General features: G+C 34.9%; 1 protein-coding gene across 2 annotated transcripts in view; it reads right to left on the bottom strand.

Moving 5' to 3' along the window:
* CDH18 (cadherin 18) overlaps positions 1 to 26,568 on the bottom strand; it is a 177,027-nt gene that overhangs the window by 27,239 nt on the left and 123,220 nt on the right. For both annotated transcript variants that reach the window (XM_030943315.1, XM_030943316.1), the window contains 3 exons: positions 21,251 to 21,438; positions 17,163 to 17,416; positions 5,387 to 5,523 (listed from right to left, as the gene is read on the bottom strand). In XM_030943315.1, the coding sequence (XP_030799175.1) occupies positions 5,387 to 5,523; positions 17,163 to 17,416; positions 21,251 to 21,438 (579 nt within the window). The remainder of the gene's footprint in view (positions 1 to 5,386; positions 5,524 to 17,162; positions 17,417 to 21,250; positions 21,439 to 26,568) is intronic.

The following is a 26,568-nucleotide window of genomic DNA, read 5'->3' as shown; positions in this document are numbered from 1 at the left end:
TGTTATTACTTTTTCCTGATATCCCTTCCATAGCATATAGGGTATTGCATAGTTTGTCAATTAAGTACTGCCCTAACTCAACACCTTGGCATTTTTCCCCTGAAGTTCATAATGAATACCCATGGCAAAGTAAATAAGTAAATACAAAGACAAATATATTTGTTTGGTTGGGTTTTTTTTTTCAATATCTGATTTTTTTAACACCTTGGAGATTTGTGTTCTTTTTTTTTTTCTGTAAAATTGATTGCATAATGATGTATCTTCAGTATTTTGATTTCTAATCCATTATGGTGTCAAAGCTCTGTATATACAGGTTTCTTTAACATGGTAATTTTTTGCTGACTCTTGATTGGATTTCATCAAGTTTGACAAAACCTGGCATGAAACACCATTATTTCAGTTCTCCTTTTCTATACAGCCTCTCCACAGCTTTACAAATTCGGAATTCTTTATTGTCCCTTCAATCATAAGTTTTTGCACCCATTGCATTCAAGTTGGTGCTTTAAGCAAATAGTGGAAAATGGTCTATTTTCCATTTTCAGCCACTGCAGAACATTTTGGAGACAATCAGGAGCACCACAACTTGATCCCCAGACTGCTGATGGTCTAATAAATCCAGAAATCCATTCTACACACTGATATAATAACCAGCTGCATAAAAGAAATATGTGACATCTTCCCAGTTAAAAGGTACCTTTAAAATCTTTAAAATATAAGCACTTATCTTGCTTTTAAAAAAATCACATTTCTAATTAGAAGCACAGTTATTATACATCTAAATGTCAGTATTTTATGAACTCTGATAATCTTTTGATGTTAACATTACCTGAAAAACATATCAAGAAGCTGGTTTGCTCCATTTTTTTCTTTTATTTTCTTTTCCAAATTAAAAACACAGTTCTCAGTATCAAAAAAATCACAGAATCATTGATTTTGAAGGTGCCTCCATAGATCCGCAAGTCCAACTCCTTTGCTCAAAGCTGGATCTAGAGTGTGCATTGCTCTGGGCCATGTCCAGTTGGATTCTGAATGTCTCTAAAACAGAGAATCCACAACCTCTCAATGTGACCTGTTCCAATTTTTGATCAATCTCACAGTAAAACCATTTTTCTTATTTGGTTTAAATGGAATTTTCTATGCTTCAGTTTATGCACATTGCCTCCTGTCATTTTACTGGATACTACTCAGATGAGTCTTTCCTGATGCTGGTCATCTTTAGTCACCTCTTAGACTCCCCCTAACAGTTATTTAAACATATTGATAAGCTCCTTCTGACCCTTCACATCTCCAGGCTGAACAATCCAAGCTTTTTCAGCCTCTCCTCATATGAGATATTCCTGTCTTCATGATTTTATGCCCCTGCAATGGACTTAGTCCAGTATGTCCATGACGTTTTTGAATTGAGGAGCCCAGACCTGGAAGCATTCCTTGTGCGGCCTCACCAGGGCTGTAGAGAGGGGATCACCTCTCTCAGCCTGCTGACAGCAGGTTTTCTCACCCAGTGCAGGATGGCATTGGACTCCTTTGCCACAAAATCACGTCTGGCTCATGCCCAGCTTTCATCCACCAGGATCTCCACCACATCCTTCTTTCAAAAGCTGCTCACCTGCCAGTTGGCCCTGCATATGAACTGGTGCATAGGATTATTCCTCTCCAAGTGCTCAACTTTGCATTTCCTATTATTAAATCTCTCTTCAAGATTTAATTTTCCTCTCATCAATCTCTCTTCATTTCCTGTTCAACCATTTCTCTAGCCTATTGAGATATTCCTGGTTGTCAACATGACAGTCTGATGTATCAGCCTTTATTCCAGTTTTGTGTCATTTGCAAAGAGAGTGAGAGTGGTTGAGAAATCACTCTGTTCCACATATCACATCATTAATGAAGAGAGAATTGTATCCTGCATAAGCCACCAGGAATACTTCCTAGTGGTTGGACTCCACCTGCTATCTGGGCTGCTGCATGCAGCCCTTTGAACCTGCCATTCCAGACAGTTTTCCATCCACTTCACCCTTCAGTTATCTAGCCTATTCTTCTATGTGTCTTGTTCTTACATGAATGTCTCAATCTTCCTTAATTCTTACCAGCTAGGGAGGTAATTTTGAAATTTGAATCACTTCCTATCATTGAGTGCTATCATTATAATGAATTCTAATTGACAGATTCTGTTAGTCCTGAAAATAGCTCAGCCTTAAGTTTTTCTACTTCCAGAGGGACAGACTGTATTCTTGGTATTACTATGCTATGACTGTATTTCTTTCCTCTAAATCAGTCTTTTATGTGTTATAAAACATTGTGCATTTGCTCTGTACTTTTGTATTCTCACTACTCTTGTCAAAGACTTGTTTAAAAATCTTTACTAGAATCAATCAAATTGTTTCTTCTACCTCTTTCAAATAGACTTTTCTAATTTTTTTTCAAAGAATTCTAAGTCAACTAAATGGTAATAATTCTATGTGAATCTGTATTTTAAAGTATTAGTACTACTGTTAGTATGACTGCTCCTTCCCCCTGCCTCAGATTTAGTCTCTAGATCCTTGAACATAAACTATAGTACTACTTTATCATCTTATTTCTTAATACTACAAAGAGATTTCAGGAAGCACCACTATTGAGACAATCAAAGCAAATGCTTCTGGACATGAAAATTCTGTTGTTTAAACAATGCATGTTAAAGAAAGAAAAGAATTGCCCATTAATTTTTATAGTAATGGTGTGCTTTAAGAAGTAAGAGCACAAACAAAAAAAAGCCTGTGAATTATTACATCAGCATTACTCCCGCAGAGCAAAGTGGTAGGACTTCCTCAGATTTCAAAGGACACTTGACCAATGTAGACAGTATATATCACATACAGAGAGGATAAGTGAAAGTAAATATCTTATGAAAGGTTGAGAAAGAATAAGGTTGAAGCATGAAGATATCACACAATTGGGGGTAGAAATATAATGTTGATTCTAAATTTCATTTATGTAAAATAAGCCCGGTTACAAATAGTGGCCAAAAGGATGGTAGGTGGAAACTGAATTCTATCAGTGATATGTAGCACAAAGTGAAGAGAGGAAAACACTTCAGGAAACTAACTACAATCAACACTTTATACCCACAGAGCATCTCTTGTTGTTGAAGGAATACAATATTTATGGGCTTTGGAGGTTCTGCTGTGTTCTTGGCCGAGCAAATGATGTCAAAAACTGCAAATGCCTTCTGCTGTGTCAGATAAATTTGAGGAATACCGCCCCCACAGCTAAATAACACTTTTTTCATAGCCTTTGACTGATATTTCAGCTTTAGTCTTAGTTTTGCAATACCTTGTGCTTGAACTTAAAAGCAAAAATCATAAGACCAGATATGGGATAGATAGCACTTAAAGGAAGAGCTTTGGCCATACACAACATATGCTCCTTGCTCCACCATAAATTCATTAGTAAGTTCACAATGGATTTGGAAGAGAACAGTGTTGTAATTTCCAAATTACTGCAAAAAACAAAATGTTTGAGGAAGTAGACACAAGGAAAGGCTGTCTGTCATTTAGGCTGCCTGTCAGTCTGTCTGTTATCCATCTCTTCCTCACTACTATACCTTCGTTTTTTCATAAATGAATTGTTTTTCCAACTGACTCTATAGATTTACTTATTTTTTCAACCCCAACTTTAACAAAGGCAAGGGACAAAAAATCAGATTTACATTTTCCTGTAAAAATTTGCACCTGAAACAGAGACTTCTAAGCAGAGCACCTAGAGTTAAAAAAAAAAAAAGGGGGGGGAAAAAGAAAAAATGTATAATTCTTATAATTTATTCCATTCTGTTTTAGTTATAAACATAATCCTCCTTCTTCATACTATTCTCAGCATGATACATGTACCAGCACTCTTTTGATTATGTGAAACAAATAATGTGGAATAAGCTATGTTTAAGCTTTATGCTATTGAGATTTCTTTCAGGAAAATTATATTTTGATGGTTTCCAAAAAAGGACTCATGAATACTCTTTTTTTCAGTGTCCCTGTGTAGCTTTTAAATTTTGGGGGTTTTTTTAATTAACAGTATGCACCTGGTTATGATTAAGCTTTAATTATATTTTATTTCATGCTGAATTCAGTTTTACGCTGAATTGAAATGACATCATATATATGTCAACACTGTCAAGCACACAGGAGTGTTAGTGTTTGCTTTTTCAAGGAGCTAATCATAAAATTCTAGATCCTATTATTTACTATAGGGAAGTACTTAGCTCAAAATGTCAATTTATTTGTGAATGTAGGTACAATAATAGGAAACAATTTGTTGTCTTTATGAAATAAATTTATGCTGTTTATTTTGTAGCATGTGCTAGTGCTGAAGTGGCAGAACAGATTAAATTTTAACCAAGAGATGAAGCAGATGAAAGCAGACCAGGCTAAATAATGTCAGTGGAACCTGTTAGAGGTAAAACCTGTGTTTCATCATTAATAAAACAAAAAAAAAAAAAAAAAAAAAAAAAAAAAACAAACAAACAAACAAACAAAAAAAAGAAAATGAATATACATAAAAGCATTTCACAGTTTTGATCAAAATCACTGCCACTGAAAGATGGCATCATGAACAGTGCTTAGGAGGATTGAATCTATCAATCCAGAATGGGACTTTTTTTTCTTTATTTGCCTTGTTGGGTTTTTTAAATTTAACACTTTGACCATGGAAAAATAAAGATCCTGCAATAAAAAAGCTAAACTGAAAAGTTCTTTAAACTCTCCTTGCTGCAAGAAGAAATATTTGTCTCATACTCCTCAGCCAAATGGCTTTTGATCATTGCAGGGCTTATCTGAGGCAATGGAGATTCACCAAAGTTAGAGGACTTTCAAATGTGCAGGTAAGTATTTACTATATTTTGGTAATTTGCCTATTAAAAAGCCAGAAACATAATCAGAAACTACTAGGCATCTGTGAAATATAAATTAACATGGGCATACAATTGGCATGCAATTTGCTAAAATAGTGGATAGTAGATACAAGAAGGAAAGATGAATTTCTCAGACAATACTAAATAGTGTTAACTTCTAAGACATATGAATTGTGAAACACAAATGGCACAAGCTGTTGATTTTAGGAGATTGAATGCTTAGAAATATTGCTGTGTAAGTTGGCAGCCTTCTGTCCCGTGCAGAGAAATCTGTCAAATTTACACAGGTGGACTCACATAGGCATGTGATTTTGTTTAATTGTTCTCTGCAGTTAGAGTATTCACAAACAGAATACACAGAAAACTCTCCTTTATCTGGACTAGCTAAAAACCCACTGGTGTTAAAAAGAACATAACATATTAACGTAACCTTTCTCAAAATCTGAGAGTGATTATTTTCCTTTCAAATTTTTATTTTTCATACCATGTGCCAAATAAATTATTTACCTATCTCAGAAGCAGCCACTGTGATGTTGTACCAAGGTGTCTCCTCTCTGTCAAAGATCTTGGCAGTCTTAATGGTTCCAGTACTAGCATCAATGGTGAAATACCTATCTTCTTCTGTGTTATGATCAATGAAATATCTATGAAGAAATATAACAATGAATATATATTCGTTGTAGTATATATAATCCAAAGTAACAGAAAGCTATATAAGAATATTACTTTCAAGCTTTTAAAATCACAGACATTTAAAAACACAACCTGAAAAAATATATAATTTGGAGAAACCCAAAGTAATATCATATTTAAGTTCTTTCATTATCTTTTATTTCTTTTGATATACAACAATATTTCCACTGTGAGCGACAAAGATAGAAATTGCTAGTAGGTGGCATTTTGCACAGCAGTATGCAACCCTGCCAAAGGTAAGATACACATGTATTTTGACTAAAAATCATGAAATGGAAAAGCAGAAAAGAAAGCAGAAACTAGGATATTATTATTCGACTTATTTGCCTGTCACTGCAAAGTAGTGTGATCAGCCTTGGTTCCTGTTTCAAAGCATGCCTCTCTGACATTAACTCGATGACAAGGTGACACACAAGCCATTTGGAACATCACCATTACAGTGAATCAGAAACATCTGGTTCTCCGAGCGGCCATTGACACTACCCTAGAAGCAAAACTAAACTTCCCTGCTTTGCTCCCTTGGCTTCTGGGCACTTTGCCTAGCAGAGAAGCTAAAAGCCTTCAAGTGGGTAATGGAAGCAGAGGGAAATAATACAAAAGAAAAGATTGAAAAGACTTTTCTCAAAGCTGGAATTATTTACAATGGCTTTTAACAAATGAAGCAATTACTCAACCCTTCCAAGCCTTCTTGACTAACTCCAGAAAAAAAATAATTAAAAAGGAAAAATATTATTTTATATACCACAACTAGTTTTCCTGATAATTTTTCATCTCTGCTTTCATTTTGTGAAATTCCATATATATTTAATATGTGGAAGGCATATATAGGTCAAAATTATTTATTTGTCCCATCCAATTGCTCTTTTTTTTACATCACCGGAATGTAATTCCTAGCTAATAAAAAGCGTGGCACACATAAAAGTTGCCAAGCACAAAACAATTAAAAATAAGTTTTCTTTCTCTCCCAATGTACTTATTTATATCAGTTGGGTAAACAAATAGCAAGTAAACAAACAAGTATTTAATTGAATGATATATTAAAGGCAGAGATAATATGAAAAATTAAAGGAAAGAAAGCACTTAGAAGGGAAAGCAGAAATCTGAGTGAGTCACCTTAACTGGTCAAAGGATTGGAGACTCAGTGGAAAAGCCAGATAGGATTTAGTGACTTAGGGTAGATCTTCCTTACTGGAAAGAACCTGAACCCACCTCTCCTACCTACAAGAAGTATTTACATCTGCCTTACAATATGCTAACTTGCCTTTTGGAACTCCAGATTTTCTTGCCATGCCTCAAGTATTTTCAGCAGCTAAAGAACCATAGTTCAGTCACTGGAAATCAAAGCATCCAAACCTAGGATAGAATATCTTTCTTTTTGCCTGTTCTCCATCTTTCTTTTCAACATGAAGAGTGAAAGCCCTGCTGAATGACTGTTGGAGTTGTTGGAGAGACAGCAGACCTCAGTTCCCACCCATTTTACGTTTTTCTGGAGCAAGGATTGTCCTTGCTGTTTCCCATAAGCTAAGTCAGAAACTATTTTGCAGTTCATTATTATCAACATTTGAGAATACCTCATTCCAAAATGTACCAGAAGTACCCAATAATGACACGTTGGATGTGCAAGGTGGCAGCTCAAGTTGCTTCAAACAAGTGGACTAAGAAGATCTTGATTATGTAGGTGATGGGGCAATTTTAAGAGTTTAAGTCAGAAAAAATTTTTCAAAGGACATAATTCACTGTATTGCTAACTGAATGGGAAAAAAACAAAAAACAAAACAGTGATCCTGCCAGAAAAAGAACAAAAAATGTTAGTGAATTTATACACAGTGGTCATCGCAGACACACTTCTGAAAGTTGCTGTGGTTCTCCATGCTTGGTAAACTCAGCAGAGGAATTAAAAGAAAATTCCTGATGAACTTTCATCAGTCACTGATTCACAGATTAACAATTCTTTCTTCATCAATTAATGAATAAGGGGGTGGTACTTTCTTAGGTTTTCCCATGATTTAAATATTCAGCTCTCCTCCAGTACTCCAGATTCTTCCTTAAAACTATTTTATGCATCACATCTAAAGTAGCTATTTGCACTTCTGTTCCCCAACTTTCATTAACATGTTAGTAAAACAAGTTACAGAAGATATTCCCACACAGTAGAAAACCTAGGAATGCTAGTTCTGCTTACAACTGCTTTAAAAATAATTTGTACAAGAACTCTCTTGGTAGAGCGACTCATTTTTGTCCTGTAAGAGGACATTTAGAAAAAGTTTCAATGTTTTCACAAAGTGCTGAACAATTTAGACCTTTATAAATATTAGTCACTCATTTTTCTACATGTTGAAAATAGAGACCAGATATATCCACAAATAGAGCACATTCTTGAGCCAAGGATGCTTTACTTAAACTTCTGAATTTGCTTCATCTGATTAAGAAAATTACTTTCATCTGGATAATAGTGGCAACAGTTATTCCCTTCTGCTCCTACCCTTCCCTCCACATCTACTGATCTGCTCTTCAATGCTTTTTCTAGACCACAAAAAGATATAGTGCAAGTTTTGAATTTCAAAGAATGATTTCAAAAGAGATTTTTCACCTTAACTCAGTTGATAGTTTCTGCTCACTTAGAATGCGTTACTTCAAAAATTAATTTAAAATATCCATTTCAGATATTTATTTACAGACATTTACTCACGACAATGCCACACAATAACATGCTTATAACCACTGCACATTAAATCTGCACATCAGAGCTGCATGGCACATGTTAATAAAGAGACTTAATAACAGGACATGCCTAGATAAACTGCTCTCCAAAAACTATTTACGTACAAACCAGCAACAGAAACCAATCTAAAATAAACTTCATTAAAAAAGAATCATGAATATATAAAGCTTAATAATCACACTATCTGAAGATAATCTGAAAGAAATTAAATACCAAAACTGAATCCTGCTAACACTGGGAAATGCAACATATGTCATGTTTTTATTAGGCAATCTCAGTGAATGGAAGGCATTCCCAGCTCCATCCATATCCTTCTGACCAAAGCAAGCCACTGGCTCTTCTGGCTTTGTTCCTCACCTCCTGCCTTTTAGTGAAGCAGTGAGTCAGTGATGACAGATATTCCACCATTTTTGCTGAAAACTAAAAGCATTTGCATCAAATAGGATGTAAAGAGAAATATATATGAATGATGACCCTTTGTCAGAAGGTTGCTATGGAACATGCAAATCTGCTTTCAGTATTCAACCTGTCAGACTCCAATAATGCAAAGATTATTAAAAATGGAGAAGAATTTCAAGGGTCCTAAAATAGTTTAGAAATATTATTGACCCCCAAACCTTTTAGGAGGGCTTCTGAAGCTAAAAGGCACAAACATTTTCAGAATCTCTCTACCTAAATTATTGTCTCAGTATTAACACCAGTCTATCACTGGATAGACAACTCGCATAGGCTGTTACTGTTCTGGTATGGCTCTCTCTAGTTACTGTGTTTTAAGGATGAGCCTTGAGTTTGAACTTTTAAAATAGTTTTGAGATTTTAAGTTGCTTCTTTCTTTTTTAAATAAAATCTTTAGCTTATTTTTTCATTATGTTATTTTTCATTAATTACCCTATTTATCACTGCAAAAATGAACTCTGTTATATATTTCTACCTTGGCTGCAAATCTCATATTGATAATAAACTTCCAAAGACAAATTTCAGCCAGATGTGAATTCAAGGATCACAGTACTTCCTTGGACTTTTGAGATATAAGCAAATAGCCAGTTCTTAAATAACAAGTGAAGCTGCTTATAAAGAATTACTAAAAGAAAGTCCATGGGAGTGGAACAGAACCTTGTCCAACCAATTATATCTTTAAAGACTTATCAGTTAAAAGTCAAATGCCATTGTAAGGAAACCTGTTAGGTTAAAGATTTAAGCAAGAAACTTTACCAGAAAGAGATAAAGTACGGAAATTTTTATTTCATTTTATAAAATGTCTTAGAAAAGGAAGAGTAAGCAACTGCAAAGAGTGAGAAAAGGAGGCATACCATGACAAAGACTGAGAGAACCAACCAGCTGACGCTCTTTGTTTGACCAGCTGGTGAACAACAAGAAATGGCCCATGCTGGGACATAACTTGAATGTGTGCCTTTTATCTTCCCTCTGCCTTCTGAGAGAAGCACACATGAGCCTGGGAAGCAGCAGCAAAGTCTTGAAGCCAAATGAGGTGTTGGGGAGACTTTCTGTTGCCATGAGTGTCTTGCACTACAGTACATCCATTCCAGGGCCAATTTATTTCCCCACAGTTCAAACAGATTCAGACAGGAAAGAAAAGCAATTATGAAGTATGAGTCAGAATCATGCCAATCAGCAGGTAACCAATTTTCTCCCTGCAGCATGTCTGGTACATTAAGGAGACATTCGATGTTCCAGAGCTCCTTGGCAAAAGACTGCTACTGAGAACTACAGCCTTCAACTGTGCTTGCCAGGTGTAAAAATTGAATACATTTGAAGATAGCTTGGAGAAAGTATCCCCTCTGTTTACTATTCCTTTGCTTTCTTTTCAAACAGACATAGGAGAACTTTGAGAAAGATACTGTTCCTCTCACATCATTTAAAGGAAGCTGATTCAATATGCTGCTCCCAGTGAGTTCTCTCTGGTGCTGGCTGCAGCTGACATCCACCAGCTGATCAGCAGTACCTTGTTGTGTCCATAGAGGACTCCTGGCTCACCTCTCACGCTGAAAGCTCAGCCAGAGTGGCAGTGTTCCATGTCCTGGTCCTAGAGATGTGAGTTGCAGGATCCCAGGGGACACAGGGGAATTCACAGCAGTGAAACACTGTCTCTCAGGAAAGTCCCTGGGAGACAGACACTGCTGGTTTGAATTTCATGCAGAAGTCAGCTTCCTTCTCCAGTTCTTATTCCTATCCTGTAGCACACTGCTCACCTTGAACACAGGAAATTTGAAACTGTTCATTTGAAGGAAATAAATGTCTAGTTCTTTCTAGACACTCATCATTTCTAGCTGGCAGTTTATCTCCGCATGTGTTAATCAGTGATCATTTTTCCAGCTAATTCTGCCAGTCAGTGTAGGCTAAAAACAGGCCACAACCTTCAAGGCATAATTCAGAATTCAAAGCAAGATAAAGGTTTGTCTTCTTTTCATGACTTTATGAATTTCTTCATAGGATTATGACTGTCCAAAAGCATTTCAGGTAGATGTGTTGATGGCAGAACTATATTTTACTATATCAAAGTTATTTGTTATTCAAAGAGATTAACATTCAGCTGCTGATAAGCAATAAGATGCAGTCAGTGTTATGTGAGAAACATTTTTATTTTCCCCTACAAGCTAGCTACACCTACAGCTACTTCTCTACAGCTACACCTAGTTTTCTACCTACCAGCTAAATTATATTCTACTTATATACTATCTTTTTTTTCTCTACATATTATACACTTAACCAAATAAAACCAAGATTGATAGATTTATGCCTATTTATTGAAGTTGCATGACCCTATCAAAATTACTATACTCTAGAGATGTACAGATATGAAGGCTGGCTCTAAAACCATAAAAGACTGTTAATGCTTGAGACATTCTGAAGTCAGTAAAAATTATAGAAACATAAAGATTATGTTCTGGTATGAAAAATCTGGCTTTTTATGGTCAAAAAGTTGATCTGACAACATTTCTTCTCTCAGCTCTCAGGGAGGGATGGAGGTGGCTCTGGTCGATGTGGGATTCTGACCACTATCCTAAACTGGATTTTCCTAGTCAGAAGAGCTGTCAGAACATTTTACCAGTTCCTGCTCAAGGACATGGACATGCTTGTTACTGGGAGACCTAGGACACATAATTTGACAAGAATTAAAACTAATTTGAGGCCTCAGGGGACAAAATAGCAAGAGACCTCTCATCTCAACACTGTAAAGAAAGGTTTTAAAATGTTTTCTTACTGTGAATTCAGATGGAGAATTAGTGAAGACATTGAAGAAAAATTCCTCTATCTCCAGCCATTCAAAATAGGGTGCTCTTCTTCTGTCTCTGTTTAATGACAGTTTTAGAGAGTATACTGGAGGATTATGATGGTGTTGTGCTTTGAGGTGTCCTTTGAGGACGGCAGGTTTCTGCCTTTGTTTTTACCAGCTCAGGCCTGGCAGAATCTGGAAAATTTCACATATTCTCCCACAGGCATATGAAGGAGGGATGGTCACTCTACATGATGGCACTGATCTCAGCAAGCTGCCCTAAGTACAGCCAAGAGAGCGTCATAGACTCATTTAATCATAGCCTGGGTTGGAAAGGACCTTGGATGTCATCTAGTTCTGACCTCTCTGACATGGGCAGTAAGACCTTCTCCTAGACCAGATTGCTCAGAGTCCCATTCAACCAGGCCTTATACATTTCCCAGTATGTGGCATCCACAACTTCTCTGGGCAACATTTTCAATGTCTTACCACCCTCACAGTGGAGAATTTTTTGATAATATCTAAGCCCTTTCAGTTTGAAGCCATTTCCTCTTGTCCTGTCACTACCTGCTTTTGTAAATAGTCCCTCCCCATCTTTTGTGTAGGCTCCCTTCAGGCGCTGGGAAGCTGCAATTATGTCACCCCAAACAGTCTAACAGTCCACCCATTCCATCCATCTCCTCCCAGTTTAGAGAAAATTATGTTGTGGGGGACTGTGTCAAAGGTTTTATGAAAGTCCAGACAAGTGAAATCTGTAACCCTTGTTCACTGTAACCCTTGCTCACTGGTGCAATCACTCCATCAGGGCCACTAGACCAGTCAAGCAGGACTTGTCCTTAGGGAAGGTCCTTAGGGAAGCCATGCTGGCTGTACACAAGACAGCAGGAAACAAGCTGATTTTATTCCTCTTATATGACATTCAGGAGCAAGTAAGGCAAATTAAAAAGATTAGGAGAAGGGACTTCTGTATTTTCCAGAAGGCGAACAGCCTTATCCCTTCTCTCTGAGAGCATAGAGACTGAATTGATCTCAGAGAAGGGGGGAGGTGGGGGGGAACCTTAAAAATATAATTTAATTTTCAGCCCCTCCCTTAGATCCATTCATGAAGTTGTCTTGCACATCCCTTCAATCTGAATCACAAGTTGAGGTTTTACTCTACCTCTAGCAAATTTAAACTTTACATTAGAAAAGATTTTTCAGAATACTTTATGTCTTTAAGACTTTGAGAAATAATAATGGGAAAGCATTAAACTTATGGATTATATTCTTTCATCTATGTATAAGCATGCCTCTTAAATTACTGTTTACTGAAAATTAAGATTACTTTCTAAAGGCTGATGACAAAAAATATTCACCTTCAGATGAATCTAAAAGATTCTCTTTTACAATCGATGCAACAAAAGTTAAAATAAGCTTCTCTACCTAAAACAGGAATTGAAGACCAAATTCCTACACCACATTAATTGCTATAATCACATGCACCTGTAATTCATTAATTTTTTAGTATTCGTCTGAAGGAAGGAAACAGAAGTTTGTCAATTTATATCAAAGTAGGACAAAGGAACTATGAATTTATTAGAGCCTCTACATACCAGCTGTGGTGTTGGAAAGTTTTTGTACTCATTAGTATATGCATGTATTATAACCATTATGATATATCATCCATTCTAAGGCAAAAACATAAGGCCATTAGAAAAGTGGGAAGCGGGATCATAGCTGAGATTGTACTCCTTCACCAACTTAGCACAAAATTAAAAGCCAATTTTTAGGACAAAAAAAAAATTGAAATTATTATTTAGCACAAAATCTAAAAAAGAAAAAAAAAAACCAAATCAAAACCAAAGCAACAAGGGTTTTTTTCTGACTTTTTTTTCCTATAGCTGATCAATCTTTGTGAATAAAATGCATTATATCAAGACATATTACAACCTGATTAGGGTCCAACAGAAAATTTACTTGAATTTCAAAATATTAATATAACAAATCAATCTTCCAAGGTCCAAAAAAAAAAAAAATAAATACAAAGTTGCTTTTAGCCAAGCAATTGTAGACCTTCTGAAAAGGGAAGATGCTTATCTTTCTTATTGTTTGACACTACTGTCACAGGCAGAGTCCTGATCAGGACCCATACCCCATTTCACCAGAAGTTTTCTGTTAGATATCAGGAAAAGAAAAATTCTTCCCAGAAACGCAAACAACCTAAGTTAAACATTATAAGTGGGTGTAAAAAATTTACTAGAGGGGGCTAGAGGCCTTATCATTAATGCTCAAACCAGTGATTTACCTCCTGGATCGCTGCATGACAAAGGAGCACTCAAAGGAGTGATCTGATGTTACTGTATTTCTACAACAGGATGTCTTATTCCTCGAACACTACTCTTAAGTGTATAAGGTTAGCAGAAACAAAGGCTTTCAGTTCTTCATAGTACATTATCAAACCAGGAAGTTATTCTGGGGGAGCTGGTCTATGTCATGGAACTACTTTCACTATTACATCAGAGCTGCAGAAAGTGCCATGGTCTTAAAACTACATCTTAGCTCTTTTCTGAATCACTGCCTTGGAGGTGGCTTGGGGAACAGCTACAGCATCATGTTCCCAAAAAACATCCCACTGGCAGCAGACCAGAGGCAGTTGGAAAGCTCCAAGGATCATGTGGAGTATGAGCTGTGCCTGGGCGGACTCACCACCCAAGGATCACCACTCACAGGAGGATGCCAGGGTTTCAGGAGGTGCTGCCCTGCCCTGAGGCAGCACCAACAGCCAGGTGCCTTGCCAATTAAAAGCTGTTTGCACCCCTAATCTCCATGCAGGTCTTCTGTGTATGATTACAGAAAGAAAAAAAGATAATTTCTAAGTAGATATACAGGGATTTAAAATGAATAATGGACTAAGAAAAAATTGTAATTAGAGCATTTAATAGTCATGCTTTCTTCCACGTTGTGTGGGAAGATACTTTTCAAGACCCACTTGCACATCAGATATTATTATAAGACGTGACTTAACGCTGACCTTTTCAAGCAACAAAAGATATGAGTATGGAGGCAGAATACTTGAGACAAAGCAATGAAAGGGGATTAGTTTCTCATAAATGTTCCAACAGGGCAGTAATACCTGTGAATGAATGACAAATAAAGATGTTTTCTGTTGATTTAGACAATAATTTTTAGGTAAATTTTTAAGTGATTTTCAAACTACTCAAAACCCCTTTATACTTAAAATTAATACATAATGAAGTCTTACTACATTTATTTCTTATACTTTCTATTATATCTTGCTTTTCATATTTCAGTAGAATAATAATCTTATTCTAAAACAGAGCATTTTAAAAAGTTTCCCTGAAAATACATTTCTATATTTTTAAAGAAAAAAATACATCAATCAGCTTGAAAAGAAAACTCCTTTTGAACAGTCCAAATGGCCAGTCAGAAAAGTACTGAATAAAAAGACCCCACTGCTATTAGCTACATTTGTTATTACAGTTCTGCTGGGGTTTAAAGACTAAAACACTAGTACAAGCACTGGCAAAAAGTCAGTGCCTTCTGAAGACTGCTCAGCTCAGGAACAAGATGATATCACTGTGATGAAATCGCAGTGAGGAAATAAGGACAAAACCCACTTTGTCTTCCTCTACTGATAGCAGTAGATGATGCTATTTATTTTTGTGTTCAGTTCAAATAACCTAAAAAAGTTTCAGCACTATTAATTACCTTAACTACACTTCCAACCATTTTTCTGTATACAAGAATTGTTCCTTCCATCAAATTAAACTGTTACTTAATTAGGCAGTGAACAAATCAGAGCACTGTATCTCTTTCAGCAGCTGAATAGCAAAGTGAGATGTTTTCAACTGTGTGTGCCTAAATGCTTCATCAATCTCATACACGGCAGCGAGTGTCCTCATGAAGTGGAAAGGATGCACAAGTGGATTAGGAAAGACTGATAAGCAAATCGCTGCTCTGTATCTTGCCCTGTAGCCTCACAGTATTTGGAGATGTATCTGAGCCATTTGGATAAGAAGTGCTGTTCTGTTACTCCCCCGCTACACAGAGATCAGCAGGCCAAGTCCTATCTCTGTCTATCTTCCCTGGAGATTGTGGTCTCTGCTTTCTACGAAAAGCCCTTGCCAAACCCCACCAACATGTGACTGAGTGAGAACTGCCTCCCTTCGGATATTCATGGTTTGGTATGTTGTGTTAGCACTATATATTTTTCTCCACTAAGACATAAAGATATGGAAGAAACAACTCAAAAAATATGTCAATTGAGGTAAAAACATGATTGACAAAAGTAAGAACAATTTTTTCCCTCAATTATATGAATAATATGGATACTTAATATTCTGTCCTCAATCACTGGTTACAAATCCAAGTTTGGAAAAAAAAAAAGGCAAATACAAAAACCTCAATATTTGAAAATATTTTTCCTTCTGATCCCTCTGTCTCCAGATAACTGCCTGTTTCACACAGAAAATCTACTTCTGGCCTTCCCAGGCTTTGTACAAACTGCTGCTGCTTCCCTTTTGCCAGATTTATCTCTTTCTAGACAAAATTGTTATGGGCAACAGATAGTTGAATTATGGAGCAGTTAGTCATATATGCACTTGCCCTTCCTACTCCAAATTTCCATGACAATAATTGGTCTGACTGTGTTAATAGCTTCAGAATCATAGTATTAGAGCTACAGGAATTTGGCAGCTATTTTTAGCAAATTATTTTTATGTATGTTACAATTTAGACACAAATACCATAGTGGAAATTTTTCAAAGGCGATAACTTGCCACTAAGAAATTGCATATATTGATTCTCTGACACAAAAAAATTCGAATTTTAGACTATTATAACAAAAGAACCATAAAAATCTGATGTCTTCATTGCTCTGAAAAGATTGTTTCACCTTACTAAGACTATTACACATACCCAGCAGATTTCAACTCAGTCAGAAGATTAAATCTTCCTAACTAGCTGAAGAAAAACTTCTTTCCAAGGATATAATAAAATGATTTTTACAAAGGCTATATTATTATGTCATGGAAAGGAAAAGCATCAAAAATGTTTTTGCAGATATTTTTTGGAAACTTTTTAGATCTACTGCCACCTTCGACATATAAAGTTCATATATTGTTCCGCAAAATTCATTATTGCACATATTTGATTCTGTTGATGCTCTACTGAAGCTGAAGCATGTAACAAAATATTGGGCTCATCCTCAACCAACGATTTGAAAAAATGATCCTACTTGTCTCTAAAAGGAAGATGTATCTAAACCTATTGCTATCTTGCACAAGCACCTGGGACAATTACAGTGAAACAAGTGTGCAGAGCGCCAGTGTAATTTTGACAGCAGGGGGAAAACCATGCTATGATACTTTAAAAATTTATGGTAGGACACCACTGGAAAATCAGGCCTTTGCTCAGACCAATGATGGGAATTATAGTGCCAACCAAATAAAGGATGAAGGTTATGTTACTAAATTTAATCTATACAGCCTAATCATGACACTGTTCTGACCTATGTTCCCTTTATGTACTAAAATAAACCATCTTCCTACATTCCAGATCTCATTAACCATTAAGCTTGTGAAATTCAATGTCACGATTGAATAATTAATCCCTATAATTTGGATTTACTATACCTCACTAAACTGTTTGCAGCATCAGGATCATGTGCTGTTACTGCGCCAACAGGAGTCCCAATCTTTGCATTTTCGTAAACTTCCATGACATAGGAAGGCATGGTGAAGAGCGGGGGTTCATCCACATCACCAACGATGACCTTCAACATCGTTACATCTTTGAACGGTCCCAAGTGTGAAAAGCGAAAATCCAGGTGAGTATTTGCTCCTTCTATATTAAGTGTATATGATTTCTTTTTTTCATAGTTGAGTGGCTGTTGGAAGAAAAAAAAAATTCTCAGAGACTTTCTGTTCCCCAGTTTAGCCTGCTAGCAATTTAACAACATCTTTTCTGTTTAACTTAAACATTTCTTCACGTCACTGGAAAGGGATGATATTCTCTGATATTCTGGCAGCCACTGTCATAGCTTGTATATAGAAGGATATAAATGAAGCAGGATGGTTTCAATTTTTCTCTGCAACAGAATATTGAAAAAGAGTAGTTTTGGAAATAGCCCATGGTTTAGAATGAGCCTCAGATTCTACTTTCCTGATAATGTAGTGTCTGAATTTTGTCACCTTTTGGTTTTAATCAGTAAATCCTAAGTCCTGAAAAAGGTAGAGACTGACAAATCCTGAATTAAAATAGCTTCACATCTTAAATATAAAAGTGTCATAGACAGCAACAGGGACATTAAAATTCTTTTGGGCATCTCTTTTATCCTCAACTGAATACAAGCAACTTCTTACAGGAAAACACTCACTCAATGTAAGAGAGCAGATGTAGACTGTCTATTTCCAACAATTTCAAAACACATATTATTAAAGGAGTTGCATATGCGCATATTTATTTTTAGAATGAGAATTTTTATTTCCTTTATGGCATGGCAGAATTCCACTGATACCAGTATCATTCTGTGTGGACATGACAGTCTCTCTAACAAAAACAATTCATCCAAGCTTAAAATGGTATTTCCGGTCATCCCAAGGAGTGGCAAAGTAATACGTTAGGCAAGACATACAAGGAACTAAATATATATGGCTTTTCACTGTCAGTGTGCATTTTGTAGATGAAATCTGCAATAAATTTGACTGATGGTGCAAAAGAAAAATTGGTCAGGATTTATATACACTTTATATATTTGTTTGATTTCTCCTGTGTGTACTTAAGGACAATTAATTCATTCTCTGAACTCTAACAGTAAAAGTGTTTTGTGACCCTCATATTCTCTGTTTCTCTTTCCTGAATGTAAAAATAAAAAGTTCTAAAGGCATCGAAATTGCCATAGCCTGGTATATCTATTACTACGCAAGAAAAAACAGCTAAGTATGTTACTCAAGTCTATTCATAAAGAAATATACATTTAATAAATTCTAACTCAGATATCCATTAATTTTTTGTTGTTGTTGTTACGAGCAGCCAAGTATTGACTAGTGATTTTCATTTCTCTGCAGCATGCATATTCTAAGAATAAACAGGTTTAAAATAGGATTGCAACTTTTATCTTTGATGTCTTTTTGGAAAACTCAGTTTATATTGACAATGACTTAACTTGTACAGGAAGATTCATTTCTCTCAGAAAACACGTAAGGAATAACACAAAATCTTGTAGTAGCACAAACACTTTCTTTTACCTAGTTCTTTGATTAGACAGTAACACCTTTTTTAAGGGAAAAATCTATGCAGATAATCAGAAAAAGCTGACATTTTGAATATAGTCAGAGTAGTTTTTTGCTTCCATTTGCTTTTTTTCTTCCTATACCATCTCAATCATTAGCTGTAGATATAAGGTGAGAGACAGACTTCTCTTGTGTCTCTAAATATGCAAAACATTATGCAATACTTTCTGTATTTACTTAAAATTATCATTGTCTGAAGATGATTGTCTTCTCCAGAAAGAAAGCAAAACATTTATATTTTAGATTAATTAAAGAGAATTTTTGTTCATGTTTTCTATTTACCCAATTAATAATACCCTTTCATTACAATTACCAACATCACTTCAGTATGTATTCATTAGCTATTATGATTTTCATGCCACACTGAAAATGCCAAATGTAGCACAATTGACCAGTTACAGGGCTAACTGGAATATGCTGCACTGCACTATACTGTGGCTTGAGTTTCCAATATGAGACTCCCAAAAGGAATCTCATCTTAGGGCAACTGTAACTCCCAAAAAGAGTTACAGAATTTTATGGGAAATAACTATCTGTTTCTTGAAAATTTCCAGTTTCATTATACAAAATTGATGAGACATGGGCTGTTAGACACTTTTTCTGGGAAACCTTAATCATACTTGCCGACTTGAGGTCAGGAAAGTTCTAACACATTTTTCTGAAAATCGTGACAAAGGGAGAGCATGATGGCCATTCTTTTTTTGAAGGATACAGAGCATAATAGATTTTACTGGGCTATTTTGTTTGGGTTTCCTCCAGTTTCTTACTCAACAAGGAAATGTGTGAGGTAAAGTGGAAATACTTCATGACAGTTTGTAATCAACCTTTTGTGGAAGGATCTTTGAGACTGAAGAATGGCTCCACAGGTTTGTCAATAAGAAAGATTATGATAGCACTAGATATTTTATGTCAGCTCGGAATGAGACTAAAAAAGATTCTAACACTCCTAACCTTTGCATACAAATGGAGACACTGAAAATATTTATTTTTCCATCAGAATTTTACATAAGGGAAGCTTTAATATTTTGATGAGGATTTCAGATCATTAGACACAATAATATATTTACTTCTGGCTTTTCTGATGTGTCTACTCCTTCTTCAGGAGAAGTATTAGAAGATAAATCATTATTTTACTGTTGTAGAAGGCACTGGTATCTGCCAAAAAAACAAAACCAAAACACTTTTGTTCTCAGTTTAGATTATTTATTTTGGGTGGGCTCTCAAAAAATTTAGCTTGAAACCCAATCTAAATCAAAAGCAATTACAGCACACAATATATAATATACTTATTAAACTGCATATAAGATCCGAGTAAAAAAAAAAACAAGATCAATTTTTTAATACTGTACAAAGAGATAAGGTATCTAAGGAAATAATGGAAGTATTATACACAAATTTATGTAACTTTTAAGTGCTGAATTTCTGCTCAACTGGAATATAACATTTCTTTAGCAAAACTTACCACCTCTTGTCTTGATGTAAAAATGACCTAAACTATTGTCATGTGTATGTAAAAAAACAGACAACACATGTTTTTGTCATATTCTAAATATTAATGAAAAATCTTTTGAAGCTACTTTGCCAAAGCCAGTAAGAAATGTGATTTAACAGATTTTTCTATGTCTTTTATTTTGTTGGAAATTCTTCCTTTCTGCTTCATGTTTTGTATATTAATAAATGTTGTAGTTAATGAACATTAGCCATGGTGAGGATGTAATGCTCATTTTAAAGAATAAATATCAGACTATGTTTTTAGCTATTGCAAAGTCATCAGGAAATAAATTCAGTTGTATAAAAAAGACAGTTTACTTTTATGTGGTTGAAAAAGGTGGGTATTACATAAACTTTACAAAAGACACTGAGTTAAAGCTTCTTAAGATACTGAAAGAGATCTTTTAAATATTTATGAATTATAAAAATAATATTTCCTTGGAAACTTTTTGATATTTTAATACATATATATCTATCTGGAAGCAAAAAAAAAAAGCTTTATTATAGTTTTTTCATTTATTCTCTTCTTTCACATTTTCTCAGGATTTCATTTATCCAACCATTAATCAAGACCAGAATTCATATTAGCAATTTTGAATATATACTCACGTTTAATTTTTAGGGTCTATGGTTACATATAATTTATATCTAGAAGACTCAATAACAAAAAACCCACATAAGAAGTCTCAACCGACTGGGGCAAATATAGGAACTACATATAAATGATGACCTTGCAATAGCTTGCCAAGTAACATTTTAAGTCTTTAGCACAATACTGGATCAGTTAGGTACCAGCTGGAAAGTAAAACAAAGAATAACAGTCTATGAAAACTGAATTACACATTCATTTCCCCAGATAAACTTTCTAAGGCAAGATTTAAGCAGGCTGGGGACAAAAGTAGAATTTTCACCCAAATTTTACATCTTCTATGGCTTACCTTCTTCAGAGAGAGAATTCCTTCCCTGGTTTCTTTGTCAGTAGATATGGAGAATACCCCAGCGCCATCACCATTTATAATTGTGTACTTCATGTCTGCATTTGAACCAGTGTCTGCATCATTTGCTTTGATTTTGCCAACTGCTGATCCAACTTCAGCCGACTCAGGAACATACAGTTGATAATGTTCTGAGGGGGGAAAAAAGGCAACATAATAGCTTGGATATTTTCTAGTCAAACTAAATTAGAGAACCATTACCTACTTGATAGATGTCTGATTCTGGAAAAGTATTTATGTATTTCATAAAGTGACAAATAAAACTATGAATTTATTTAAATCCCTGGAAGAATTCAAAACTGAATTTTATTTTACTTGGGATGCCTTCATTCCCCACTCAAAATCTAAATTACCTAATGTAGGATTTTAGTTTTCACAGTTATTGCTGTACATTGCATAATACAGAAGTTATTTCATAATAGTGTTTTACAAGTTTATATTCTCCATAACCAAAATATATTTATTTCACCAACTTACAATTGAATGCATGGTCAAGTGAGTACTTTTGAATTGAAAAATATGTTGCATTTCTTTTTCCAAAATCCAAACGTTTTTGCAACATTGCATCAAAATTTTCAACACATGATTTTTAGTAAAGAAAAATATAATAAATCTTTATGTTTTACCATTTGCACAAAAATGTCCACTGACATCCACAGGAAATAAAAATAAAATAAAACCCAATGGGTACAAAGAAGTACTACAAATTTGCGCCCAGAAACTTTTTGTTTACAACTCTGGCCTCCTTTCAGTGTTTTTGTAACCTGTTAGGTTAATAATTAGTTAGTGAAATATTTGTTGAAAGATAATTTTTTAACCGTCTCTATGCTTTTTTGTGAAATTTTCTAAAAGGTACAAAGTTTTCTGGTGGACAAGAAGCTGCCACATGAAAAAAAAGTAGCAAAAAGGTATAATGTCATTACGTAAACCTCAATCATCTGCAACTAGGCCAGAAAAACAGCTTCAAGAAGATTTCTCCAATAACGCTACTCTTATAATACAGCAGGGATGATGAAATCTACCAGAACTGAAAAGATTAATTTACATCCAATAGAAGATGTGCACATAGCAACAAGATACTAATTTCCCATCTAAAAAACCCCAATCCAAATGTCTCCCTAACAGTCTGCAGAGTTTCCATCACAGCCCAACCACCAACATAGTAAAAAAAGAAAAACAACTTCTGTCATTACAGATCTTCTGAAACTCTACCAGATTCCTTTTATGTTCTTTGAAAGCATTCTGTGGCAGTCAGTGCAATAGTGCAAAGCTGAGTGGCAGGACAGTGGATCAGCATATTTGAAAGGGGACATATAAAAGTTAACATATTGTTATGGCTTGCTGGGTGGAAGCCAGGTAGCATGACTGCAGAGGTGCTCTTGTTAAGCATGTATAAAAAGAAAGGCAAAATTTAAATAGAATTCAGAGATTAAACCTGAGGTGTGGCAGAAACCCACTACTGGTTGGATGGATTGAAGAAATTATCAACCTACAGGAGCTGCAATTGGAAAGAGAATAGATATCATCACTAAAATATAACTGCCTTTATCGTCACCTGCTAGAAAACTGAAGATTAATTATACATTTATATAATTTCTTGCACAACAGTTCCTAAACCTATTTGTTGATTTGAATTATTTTTTTTCATACTAGCCCATAGTACTAGTAAACAGCTAGTGGTGTGACAAGTACACTAATCTTTATTATTCTAAAGGAAAGGAGATTTCATAGGAAGATAATTAATTATTATTCATTTGGAACTCTTAAGGAAAATAAAAAATGTCCAGCAGAACAAGAGAAAAATCAGAACTTAACATGTAAAAAATAAAAATATCAACACTGACATAACAGGACAATTACTTAATTCAATAAAAACTCATAGTTATTACTTTGATGCAATTCTTGGATGTGCATGTAAAAGCCACCTACACAAATTTCAAAAAAAATACCCTGCAAAATTCTGTGCTTACAGATGACGTTGACTGACACTTTTGTATTGCTGGTTGCCTTATTTAATACATAAAATTATAATAACGGGATGAGATTAATTTCAAAATTTACTTAGTGTTAAGATAAATGTAAAATATGTTTTTTGACACTTTTGCTCTTCCAAAAAGGAAAAGGTTGAGGCCATTAAGAATATGTCATATAATCAAGCCACATGAGGAACGGGACATGCTATAATTCATATGATAGGGTGAACTAATTGGAGACATTCAAATAGTTGAGCTTATTCAAATGTATTTATCTACATGACACTATGCTCTGCTTTATAATCACACCCCAAGTGTTAGCCATCTGTTTCAGAAAATTGTTTTACTGATACCTGCTTCAAAGACCCTGAAATACTAAAACTTTAAGCAAAACAAATATTTGAAATGACTCATGAATTATGTCAGTTTTTGTAGAACTGAATTCTTAAAAATATATAGACAGAATTAAAAGAAAACTGTTGAAAAAATAAAAAACTCTTAGGTCAAAAATGTCTCCCAACAGGTATTTAACCACTACTTCGTAGAGACAGGCTGACAATATCTCATACAGACATGACCCAAATAGATAAATACAAAAAATACTATCTAAAAAACCAAACACACAAGAAGATAAAATTAAGCAACATGGATGTTAAACTATATTAGCAACATGGATATTAAACTATATTACAGATATTTTTGTGGCTAGTAAAACTGGAAATGTTTTATAGGTTATAATGTCTTGAACAGTAGACATTATCATATTTAACAATGGGAAGGAGAAAAGACAATACGGAACACCAACTTGGGAAAAAAGTGTTTATCACACTGGAGGGCAGGGCTGCTTCTCAGAGGGACCTGGACATACTGGAGAAATGTCCTGAAACAATGACATGGCATTCAGAAATGGCACCATGGGAGGAATAATACCATTCATCAGTACTGCTGAGGCCAGCCAGTTGTAAAGCAGTTTTGCAGAAAGGGACCTAAAAAGGACCTTTCAAAACTTTACTAGACAAGATTATAAATGACTTGATCTAACTGAACCTGGTTTAAGCTGGGCTTTGGGTACTTTTTCAAGCCTCACGTGAACCTATGATCCTGTCGTTTACAAAGGTACGTCTCATGTTTCACTGCCTGCCATTTTGATAAAACTAAAGCAGAGATTCAAACATAGACAATGCTGAATCCTCCTTTGTGGCTTTCCCTGAGAAAGCTGTTCTTCATTCACAGAGCTGCTTGTTTTCATTACATGTAATAGATTATTCTGGATTTCTCTTTAGCAACTGCAGTCTTTTTAGAAGCTTATTTGTCACAGTATATCTTGGACATATGTCACATGTTCCTTTACTATGCTTATTTTTAATGTAATAAATCCAATTTTAATCCATCATCATTATAAGTACAGAAACTTTTATGATTGCAGAAGTTCGGTCAATTTTATATCTACTAATTTTGATCTGAATATTCTTTTTGATGACAACTTCTCCTTAATGAAACTAAACTAAGAAATTTTCAAGAGGTATGTTTGACTTAGTCTTCTTCCCTGCCAAAACCCCCAATGCTATTGCACTTTCTAAATGTATTTGAATTATAAGTGATGTTACTTCTTATTTGCAAATATGACAATCAAAAAACTTCAAAACTCAAACCCTTCAAACTTTTGCGTGCCTTGAAAATCTGAAGAACATAGAAACCTTGTGTCAGTTTAAGAAAATCCCCAAATGTTCTTCTTTAGTGCAAGAGACTCCTTTGGCTGAAACAAGACTTTTACATCTCAATGTTTCTGCTTTTTACATCTCAGTGTAAAACAGGAGTTATGATTGTGATTAAGATTTTAATCAGTGATGAGTTTATGTTCCATGACACTTTGCCTTTAAAGACAAAAACTGAAAGTTCTTGAAAACATTCTGACCTCAGAATACTGAACTTTCAATCTTGGAGAACAAAAATATTCTGTCTTCTTATAACAATTGTAATGATTATGCTGCTCATAGCTAAAAGCAGAAACATAGAGAAAACTGAGTTTCTCCTGGATTTTCAGATTTACTACTTGCCTTTAGGTATTGAATCCCCAAATACATATTTTCTATGCAAATGACATGGGAAAAGCAACATATGCACTCCATAATAATCACTAATGAGGAACTTAATTGTTGGGTGTGATCTGTAGCAGTCTCTAGAGGCTGTGCTCTGTTCAGCATATTTTATGCTATTTAAAGGGGAGCCATGGCTGCATCAGGCAGCTTGGATAAAGCAGAGAGCAATAGCAATACCTGTAAAAGGGTTAAACCGCATTTGAACTGTGTTTGTTTCGTTGTTTGCATGCTTGCTTTTCCCTGGCACTAGCACAGCTAGGATTGTGATCACAATGGGGTTTAACTTCATAAAGGACATGAAAATTCCAAAGAACACTCCTCAAAATGGAGTGCTCCTGCTCCCAGTTCTCTCCTCTGAGAGAAAAACAAACAACGTTCCCTCATTCCCAAAACTATTACAGTCTTATTCAAAAACCCATAGAAAAACAAACAAACAAACCAACAAAACCTGCACATTTTTTTCTGTCTAGAGTGTTTTGAAATTATTTTTACATGTATGATATATGTAATTAATAATGGATCTGGTACACAGAAATCCTTATGGACAATATTCAATAAAATGAAACAACACTCCATGGTACTGTTATGAGTAAAGTTGATGCACCTAGGTGGTGCTAAAACTTAGCATGTAGACCACATATTTATTACAAGTATTTAATTTGACTTTTACATAAATATATTTTTCCCCCATCAAACTTCCTGTAATATTTAAATTCCATAAACAATTCTGTTGCCAAATTTTATTGTCATTAATTTTCATTAAAGGAGACTTTTACTATAAGATATTCAATACTCTTGAAAAGTATTATATTTAGTTAATTACATTTTATAGTAAAAACTGATTACAGAAGTCACACTTATTCTACTCAGCAAAGAGGACATCATGAGATTTCCTATGTGATCAAATGCCATTAAATAACTCATGTCAGATTTCAGTGACCTACGAAATAATTTGGTAGCTTTAACTTCAAATATTGTGCAAATATCAGAGCATACCATTCTTCTCACCAAAAAAAGGGTATGCACTCATATGTGTATATATACTTTCATTTCATATGTCTTACATCCCTTTTGAACTTAATGAACACATCTCAAGTAATGTGTTTCTCATATTTCTAAGGCATCCAGTAGATGAATGATCGATTCTAGCACATTACAGAGATACAATATCTCTTTTACAAAGAGAAAA

Source organism: Camarhynchus parvulus, chromosome 2 (assembly GCF_901933205.1).
Source record: "Camarhynchus parvulus chromosome 2, STF_HiC, whole genome shotgun sequence".
NCBI lineage: Eukaryota > Metazoa > Chordata > Aves > Passeriformes > Thraupidae > Camarhynchus > Camarhynchus parvulus.
The sequence above is the reverse complement of the archived record's forward strand: the minus strand, read 5'-3'. Positions and strand labels throughout refer to the sequence as shown.